This window comes from Phoenix dactylifera, chromosome 8, assembly GCF_009389715.1.
Source record: "Phoenix dactylifera cultivar Barhee BC4 chromosome 8, palm_55x_up_171113_PBpolish2nd_filt_p, whole genome shotgun sequence".
Lineage (NCBI taxonomy): Eukaryota > Viridiplantae > Streptophyta > Magnoliopsida > Arecales > Arecaceae > Phoenix > Phoenix dactylifera.
The window spans coordinates 26,401,194-26,411,500 of NC_052399.1; the positions used below are offsets into that span (position 1 = coordinate 26,401,194).

The 10,307-nt window shown below is 33.9% G+C and overlaps 1 protein-coding gene across 1 annotated transcript; it reads left to right on the forward strand.

The window, feature by feature from the left end:
* The first annotated feature begins 4,572 nt into the window (after positions 1–4,572).
* Positions 4,573–9,356, forward strand: LOC103723350 (glutamine synthetase nodule isozyme). Its single transcript, XM_008814244.4, has 13 exons — positions 4,573–4,766; positions 5,587–5,626; positions 5,766–5,869; positions 5,999–6,047; positions 6,660–6,766; positions 6,957–7,044; positions 7,716–7,844; positions 7,939–8,013; positions 8,145–8,198; positions 8,304–8,341; positions 8,486–8,645; positions 8,736–8,796; positions 8,911–9,356. Exons 1-13 carry the CDS (start codon positions 4,693–4,695, stop codon positions 9,000–9,002), a joined length of 1,071 nt encoding a protein of 356 aa, XP_008812466.1. The 5' UTR covers positions 4,573–4,692; the 3' UTR covers positions 9,003–9,356.
* The last annotated feature ends 951 nt before the right edge of the window (positions 9,357–10,307 follow it).

The following is a 10,307-nucleotide window of genomic DNA, read 5'->3' on the forward strand; positions in this document are numbered from 1 at the left end:
AAGATATTTGCATGTGGAATCATTAAACACTTGCATATATGGTATTATCTATCACCCCTTGGGTAATACAATAAAGATTTGACTCGAAGTTATATTAGGTCACTTAAACCCTCCCATTAGCAAAGTTTTGGTTCTGCGAGCTTTAGCCCGATCGATGTAGGGGCTTACACATGCATTACTCATGTAAAGTACCGCGATAACAATGCCTTTATCTACACGATTATTGATCAAAATATACCCATAAAAAAAGATGATTAATCAAAATGTAGCAAGCTAGGTGTGTTTGGAGCTACTCATCGTGCACGAAATCAGCATCAACATCTCTTCGGACAAACAGAATTCTTTACGATAGGACTTTTGCACCACAGAAAGCAATATTATTATATATAGTAGCTATATTATCTATGGTGGAGATGGATGGTTTTCTTTCATCTTCGCATATGTGTATTATATTTTTTGAGATAAATAAAATTATTTATTTTTAAAGTGGATAAATGTCATAGCTATTCATGAAATGATACCATATTCAGGATTCCTACTCCTCTCAATATTAATTTAGGATGAGGGAGGGGCAACCTCGGCCAAATTTCATTCGGCAATAATTTAGGCAAATATGTGAGATTTCAACGCGACAGCAGATTCTAATCTAACAAACGCCAAAGAGGGACGGAGTTTCGTGGGGATGGAATGTTTCCACGAAGGCCGCTTCAGGAATCGGGCCGAGTATCCAGCGGCTGGGTCCCACCCACCTTGTCGCTTTCCTGTTGGTCTATTACTATGGACCCCACAGCCCCTCATTGGTGGTTCCGAGATCTCGCTGCGGCAGCCATGGGAACGACAGCTGGCGGTAAGCACGAGGCCACCTACTCGGACGGCTTATCCGACGTGGGGCGTATGGTCGAGCGCACCCTCACCGGCTGACCCGGTGATGGCCTTTCTTCTGGCCAATGAGTTCGATGTCTTGTAATACCCGAGTTACCCTTTGAAACTAATACGAGAAGGGGGGCACATGAGACTGATACCTAAGATTAGCGTGTATTAATAAGATTTTTTTTTTGAACATAAGCCATGATGATATAACTAGTGCTTTGAATTATTCTTTTAAATAACAGATATTGGAAGTGATTTCTACAGAATATATATATCATGGTGTATAAGACTGCACAATGAAAGTTGTCATAGTAGGGTTTAGGCTCCAATAATAATCATAATAGTCACTAGCGGTCAATTGACAATTCACCAAATAGGAGAATTCTTACTATAATTGCCATTGAGAACTATGTATGGATTTTGTCAAATTATTCCATATTAGGCGTGCCAATTTATGAGATAGTTTTAATGAAGGGTTTTTTGTATGAATATCCTCTTAAATATCAAATTGTGCATTAATACCCTTTCAAAATTGATATTTTCATGTATACCATTGTAAAATACTTGTTTTGTTATTCTATCTTTTTTTTAATCTTTATTTTTGCATATGTGGCAACACCATCTAGCGCCTTTAAAAATTTAATGATTTTAAATTAAAATGACTAAAATATCCTTAATGGATAGATGTGCAAAAAAAAACATTTATAAGACGATCTCGATAGAGGACAAAAAAATAATTTCAAAATAAATATGATTTTTATTAACGGTGTTAGAAGAACCGTTATATTAGGGGCATTTATGCAAAAATAGTATTTTATGAGGGTACATAAATAAATATAAATTTTAAGAGGATGCTCACGCAATTTTAAATTTTTAGAAGGGTATTCATGTAAAAAAACTTTTAATGAAATATATTTTTTTCTTTTTTTTTAGATAACAATGAGATAATGATGTCAATCCTTTTCAACACACAAAAAAAAAAATTCTCTTTTAATGGACCACCTAGTTCATATGAGAGGTAGCAATTTATAACCCAATCTATCAACCCGGTCCATAAACGACCAGCTTTAAGCAAGTTCTAATTTGACATAAACGCGTTTGGATGATAAATGAGTCAACTTGTCTAGTCCTATTTAATAAATAGGTTGGGTTTAGATTAATATTATTTGCCTATTTAACCCATTTTGACCTATTTAATAATTTAATCAGATCATGAAACCACCTATTTAAGCCATTTAAGATCTATTTAACTTGTTTAAAATCCATTAACATCTTTCTGTCATATTTAATCCAACCTTGTCTAATATGTTTTATCTATTTAAATCCATTTAATTCATTAAAAATCTGCTTAACTTGTTTAATCTGACTCAATGTATCTAATAGATGGATTATGTGGGTCGGATTGAGTTACCTATTTAATAAACAGGTTGGATTTGGATATGAATTTTTGACCTGTTATACATGTCGGATTTGGATTGACGAATTTTTGATCTGATTCACATCCAATGCAATCAATATTTAACTCGACTCGACCCGATTGCCACTCAGAGTTGGCATCCTCTCCTTGTTGCATACGTAGCAAAGATGTTTCAAATTTGGACTCCGAAAGAAAATTCATCCACTATTTTTTTAAATAAAAGTTAAAGATTAAGGCCCTATTTGGTAGAGTTGTTGGCAGAGAGCTTTTTATAAAAAGCTATTTATTATTTGGTAACTATATTTCTAAAATACTGGAAAACTTTAATATATGTTTGGCAAATAAACTGAGAAAATACTTTTGGTGTGATAAAATGACCATAAAGGATATTGCATAGTATTATACAACAGAGTATAATAAAATATAATATGCATTAATATATAAATATATAATATAGTATAATATTACTATAATGTAATATAATATTATTCTAATACAGTTAAATAATATTGTATACTATAGCATAATAATACAACATTATTCAATATTATATAACATAACATATCAATGTATTATGATATAATGTAATATAATATTATATTTATAATATAATACAATATTTTTGATATAAATTATTATTATTATTATATATTAATATTTTATTAATATAATATTTTAGGAACTATTTTTTGGAAAAAAATATAGAGGTACACATCATACTCACAAAACCAAGATTTTACGATTATTTTCTTTCTAATACTTTCCTTGTTTAAAACAATGGATAAATAAATGGAGAAAAATAATAATAATATTTTGATCACATGGCAAGGAAGAAAACTAAGGCCGATTAGGATTTCTTGTTTGTTGGGGCTCCTACAGATTTCTTTTTTCCTGCATGATGATATAAAGGGATACTTTGTGTAAATATATGATTTTATTATAGGTATTTTGGTTTAAAAAAATTTATAAATCTAAAACTGTTTTCCAACGTGTGCTAAAAGTATTTTTCTGAATAAGCTCCATTTTGGAGCTTCTCGCAAGTAGACGTTTTTTACCAAATATTCATATTCCATTTAAAAGTATTTTTGAAGGATCAGAAAGTACTTTCTGTCCCACCCAAAATGCTGTCAAACGGAACCTAATTAGGTGAATTAGGATTATGAAAGAGAATTTAACAGAGACATATCTAATGAATCCCCTAATTGGCATGAAAGATATGCCATGTTTGGTTTGAAAAAGATAGCTCCTCTACCATTATTTCTAAACAATTTAAAAATTAATCATGGTAATTAGGATTATAAAATAAGAAAAAAATATTTTTTATTTTAAGAAGACAACTCAACCAACACCAAGTTGGTCTCTTTGTTAATCATATTTCAAGTATTATATCAAATAGGACCAATAAATAAGTGACACATCAGTCTCCTATAAAAAAATAAATGACATGTCAGCCACTAATGTCCCATACCTTTGTTGTGCTAGTGCTACTTAAATAATGACTAGAAATGCTTATATCACTTAAAAGTTATAGCTATTGCCTTCCCACCCACAATGCATTATGCTAATAACCCACTACAGTGTTTTGTGTTTGGAACTTTTTACCTGATCCGCTTCCCTCTCAGGGCCACTTTTGCCATTTCATTACGAAATTGGTCGTGCAAACCCGTCATTACCGGTTCGGCCGGTTGCCGGTAGTAGGTAAAAGACACCTCTCAAAGTCCAAGTTGGGTTAGGAGAAAAATTGTCGGAAATAAAAAAAAAAAACGGTGCCGTGCCACCTACCATCTCCCCGGATAACTCTCAGAGGTTACCAATAATTCTCTCACCTTCCTTCTTTTTGTTATAATTTATTTTAACAACCATTTATTGTTTTTGGATACGTTTGGTTCGGAAAAAAAAGGTCAATGAAAAAAATAAAAATATATATTTTTATTTAATTATTTTTTAATTAAAAAATAATATTTTAATAACAATAAAATTTTTATATTTTATGAAAAAAATTATGGAGGATAGAAATTGATATTTTTTCTTTAGAAAACTTCTTAATTAAAAATATAATAAATATTATATATAATTTTACTGGTAAAATATATACTTAATTAAATAAATATAAACTATTCTGGGGTGTGCCATTTTTTATTAATTAAATATAATAAATTGTTGTCTCACGCATCATATTTTTAAAAATAATTTTTGACGAGAGAAAAATATTCCCACGCACCAATGATATAAATATGTAATATTTAATAATTTATTATTTTCTTCGATTATGTTTTTTCCTTCCATAGTCTATAGTCCACGATCAATGCACCAGCTTGTTTATATAAACGCTCGGTCATCGCCTCTTCTCCTCCTCGCTGTCTCATCTTTAGATTTTCTTAGGCTCTCTTCTCTTCGACGCAGCCATGTCTCTGCTCTCAGATCTCGTCAACCTCAACCTCTCGGAGACCACGGACAAGATCATAGCCGAGTACATATGGTTGGTTCTTTGCCTCCCCCCTACTTTTTCTGTCATACTTTGGGTTTTTATTTCCGAGTTCTACCTTAAATACCGTTCCTTGATTGACGTTTTAATGGAAAAATCTCCCTTTTTGGCTTGTTTTGGGTTTTCTTGTCATGATTTTGGATTTTTTTTTTGAAGTTCTTTATGCTAGTTTAGTTTGGGGCTGTGGTGGAGGTTTTGTTAGCCTCCCTTTTTCTAATTCTCTATGTTTTCCTTGGAAAAATTGCTCCTTTGTGGTCTTTTTCGAGTTTTTATGACTTGGGTATGATCTATTCTTGGAGCTTCTTCTAATCATTTTCCATGTCAGTTTTTGTTTCGGCTGTGCTCGAGTTTGGTTGGACTTTCTTTTGCAAATCTTTACTCGTTTCTTGTAGTAGCAGTAGTTTACCATATGGTTGGATCCTTTATTTCTTTCCTCATCTTAAGTTTCGATTTTTTTTTTCCTGGTTGATGATAGACTCTGTTCTATTTCTGGTGCTGGTTGAATGTTGTTGAATGCTGTGATACATCAGATCCTCCTTTTGAAGTACCATTTTTTTTCTATTTCTATTTTTGCAATTTGTATCTTCTTCTTTTTTTCCTAATCTTTTCCATTTCGAGTGTTTTCCCCCTCTTAATTTTAGTTGTTTGATTGCTTCTTTTTATTGTCAATTGGTTTCTCCTTGTGTTTCTTTCTGGTGTTGTGCGAAAAACTATACATTTATGCTCCCTCTATTATTTGTTCCAGTTTTTCAAAATAATTATGCATTGATTTCTTACAATTTCGTTTTAATAATCTATTTTCCATGTACAACAGGATTGGAGGATCCGGAATGGATATCCGAAGCAAAGCGAGGGTAAGACAATGCAATCACACTCTAAAATTTCTGAATTAAAATTTCTTGTGTCCTCTTCATGTGAGACTTTGATTTATGCAGTTAAGTTGGGCCAAATCACATTGTTTTTGGTGGAATACTCATCTTTCTTATTGAACAGACTCTGCCGGGGCCTGTCACTGATCCCAGCAAGCTCCCAAAGTGGAACTATGATGGTTCAAGCACAGGTCAAGCTCCTGGTGAGGATAGTGAAGTCATACTATAGTAAGTTTTGCACTTCCGCATCTATACTTTTTATCATTTGATGATGTTTCCAAAGTCAATATCTATAATTCTTCTGGCTATAGTAACTTTGTGCATATCTTCACTTAATGTTTTGATTTGGATGTGTAGTCCTCAAGCCATTTTCAAGGATCCATTTAGGAGGGGGAACAATATTCTTGTAAGATATCGTTTCCTTAAACTTCTTCCAGAAACCTTTGTAACTCCTAATTTATTACCTTTTGGTGTTTGGTTTAAATTTATTGGAATTTCCTTAAGCTGGACACTAAATTTGGATAGAACTCACCAATACTAGCATTTGATTCATCGAAGTTTGCTTCCTTTTGTTCCCTCTATTGTAATTAATGCTTACTCTTTCAAATTATGTGAGTGCATTTCCTTGCTCTGGTGATAACTAATAGCACGAAATTAGTTATTTTGCAAATTAAGGAGGGGAAAACGGAGAGGCTATGGTTTGTATTTGTGTCTCTTGGCTGTCATGCTGCTATATGATATGCATCTAATATTTTACAGGCAAAGAAATTGATTGTGTTGTTCTCATCCACTAGAAATTAATTGAACCTTTCCTTTTTTGCTTGGGGTTTGCAATTACTTTTTACTCCAACCTTCCTACGATACAATTTTTTGTTAAACATATTTTACTCATCAGAGTTTAAATTCCAACTACCATTCTTGTCATCAATTTGGATTATTGTAGGCTATTTAAATTTTTTTTGTCGCATTATTGTTTTCAAATTTACATAATGATATATATATTTCAATCGACATATAGGTCATGTGCGATTGTTATACCCCAGCAGGCGAGCCGATCCCTACAAACAAAAGATTTAATGCTGCTAAGATATTTAGCCATCCTGATGTTGCTGCTGAGGAAACTTGGTATACATCTATATATATATATATATATATATATATATATATATATATATATATATATATATATATATATATATATATATATATATATATGCTTATGTTGTTATTTGTATTGTCTGATGATTTCAAGGTTTTTCTTATTTTGCTTTCTGGTCATAGTTTGATCTGATATCTCTTTTTAAATTAAAAACAGGTATGGAATAGAGCAGGAGTATACCCTGCTGCAGAAAGATGTCCAATGGCCCCTTGGGTGGCCTGTGGGTGGCTACCCTGGTCCTCAGGTATTAACTTTGAACTGGCTTTAGTTATTTGTTTGAGGGATTTCGTTCCTCTTTCTTGTTTTACAAATTGTTATTATATCTTTTAAGTATAGTCAGATTACATATGCCTTCTTTCTTTCCTTTTCTTTTACTTTTTCTGTTTTAATTGAGTTGTGCCATGCAATTTTGAGGAAATCCTTGTTGGAATATACCCTTTGATGGCTCTCCAACTTTTTTTTTGTTTCAAGAAACCTCTAATCTCTAGCCTCTAGACTTGCTTTGTTAAGTTTAGAGGAACTTTTGGAAAATATGATTAACCACAAGGAAGCATATTTAGGACAAAAGAAACCCATCATGCTTTTGCTGTTTGTGCTGATTTATGATGTTCTGAAACTTTGAAGCTTTCATCATTTATACATTCTTTTAACAACCTTTGTAGTTTCTTTACTCCACGGCACATTATCCATCATATGGAGCCAATTCTGATTTACTTAGAAATTGCCAACTGCTAGTCGATCTTTCTTACCTCAAGCATTTTTTTTTAAGTTCTCGAAGATGAATTTCCTCTTCTCTGCTAGGGTGCTACTATTTTTCAATTTATTCTTTGCTCATTCTGAATCAGAATGACTTTTTTTGTCATATCATGTTTGTACCTCTCATTTAGGTCTAATAAATGTGAATATATGTACCAGGGTCCCTACTATTGTGCTGCAGGTGCAGACAAAGCTTTTGGGCGTGATATCGTTGACTCCCACTACAAAGCTTGTCTGTATGCAGGGATCAACATCAGTGGTATCAATGGTGAAGTTATGCCAGGCCAGGTAACATCAATTTTATCTATTCCCCCCCCCCCCCTTGTTGGAAAGTTGACATGTTGTTCTTTTATGACACTATTTAACATTGCTAATTATACAGTGGGAATTCCAAGTTGGCCCTGCTGTTGGCATATCTGCTGGTGATGAATTGTGGGTTGCTCGCTACATACTGGAGGTAAGTTGCAAACCCCCCTCTGGATAAGATTTAAATAACTTCTACGTTTTGAATCCATATTGCTACGATGAATTTGATTAAATTTACTGTTTCTTCCCTGCTAATTTCTACTTGCTTTTTGCTGTCTGCAGAGGATCACTGAGATTGCAGGCGTGGTTCTCTCCTTCGACCCTAAGCCGATCCAGGTATGATTAGTTCTCTTGTATTCTTTCTGTAATTTGTTTCTTAAAATGTATAATAATTATGAGGTTTGGTACTTGAAATTGTTGCTAAATGTTTGGTGCTATTAGGGTGATTGGAATGGTGCTGGTGCTCACACAAACTACAGGTAATGCAGTTCACCTTGAGTCACAGTTGACATCTTGAATGACTTTGTTTATCTTTGAAGAAAAAGCAAGTCTGCAATTAGCCTTTTTCAGCATTGCAAGTCTTTTTGTGTTCATCTATTTTCCTTTCTATGTTTCACTTTCAGTACCAAATCCATGAGAAGTCATGGCGGGTACGAAATCATAAAGAAAGCTATTGAAAAGCTTGGCTTGAGGCACAAGGAGCACATTTCTGCTTATGGAGAAGGGAACGAGCGCCGCCTCACCGGACGGCATGAGACTGCTGACATCAACACCTTCGTATGGGTATGTGTAGTTCTATTGATCACAATAATGTTCTCGGAGGAATAAATTTCAAAAGAAATGCTTGTTATGATTATTTTGCATTGTTGACAGGGAGTTGCAAACCGTGGTGCATCCATTCGAGTAGGCCGTGAGACTGAGAAGAATGGCAAAGGTCATAATCTTTTACATTTAGCATTCTTAACACTCATTGTTGCATCTGCGACTTCAATATATCATCTGCTACTTTAAACAGGATCATCATACCGAGTATTCTCTTGCTTTTCAGGTTATTTCGAGGATCGGAGGCCAGCATCAAACATGGATCCCTATGTTGTCACTTCCATGATTGCTGAGACTACCATCCTCTGGAAGCCATGAGTTTTGGGATCTTCCACATATTGTGTCTGTGGGATCTGATTTCCGAGGCTTTGCATTGCATTGGGAAGTCTCATCTCTTCATCTGTGGTCTTGATTGGCTTTCTGGTTGTGTTAGGAGTCCAAGGGTGAGTCCTTGTCCTGTTGGAATTTAGTAGTCAGGCAGGTGGGCATATCTGTAACTGATTGTTTCCACCTGCCTTTTGATTTCACTGTATCCCAATAACAGCAGTAATAAATTTAGAGTAATATTGGGACATACTATTTCCCCAAAGGCTTGTAGTCCTATTTGAGTGGTTGCATTTCTGTTCTTTCATTATTGCACCATTTTATTTGAATAAGCAATTATATTTGATCTGTAGTTTTCTATGTATAGAGGTCATACTTTTGAGTTGTAACAATCCAAAACTTTACCAAAAAATCTAGTCATATATAGCCAATATGGGACTAAACATACACCCTTATGAGTCCTTACATCCAAATATTTTTGAAGAAATCTACTTTTGGACTTTTTTGATCCAAAATCTCCTTTACTGGAAAGTCAGTGGATTACCAAATGCTGACCATTATCTTTTCTAAAGTCAAGTATCCATGAGTCTACAAAATATTAGTTTTGTTGAGTATTCTGTTGAACAAATTCTAAGCTCTTCCAATGTAGCTAAAATGAGGCCTCCCACTTTATTTAACTTCTGGGTAGTTTACAATCTTATAATTTTGTCAAATGAGGTTTAAATTCCTGGCCACTTTCTTGAGAGCAATTTCTTTTCTAATTTTCTCTGAGTTGTTGTTTTCTTAATATTCTGAGAAAAGGGATTGGATTTTTATGAATCCTATATGGCATAACAGATCGATGCGCAGCTCAATTTTCTGCACCCTTTCTGGATTGCCTTTTCCTAGTCAATGGTCATAGATGAGCAACAAAGGAGGTTGGTGCAACGAATTCGCGTGTGATGTAATGAGCCACCAAACCTTCTTGTTGGAATGAAGCATTTAAATATCTAAGATTTGAAGAATATGCATGGAAGTTGTTTGAGGAATCTTTTGAATTGCAAATCTAGAGATCGGCATTTACCGATCATTCTCTGGCAGGCACGGCCAATTTGTGATGTTATTTATGCTCTTTTGCTGAGATTCTGATCACCCAAAGAGCAATATTGAAGTAGCATTGGATGCTACAAGCTATTGTATCATGAAAGGAAGTAGCACAAGACAATTGAAGAGCTTTATTCTAAGACAAACTTAATGCTCTTTACTGTGGGGTCTTGAAGCATGACATGTTCAAAGATGGATCTTGTCCACAGAGTGTTC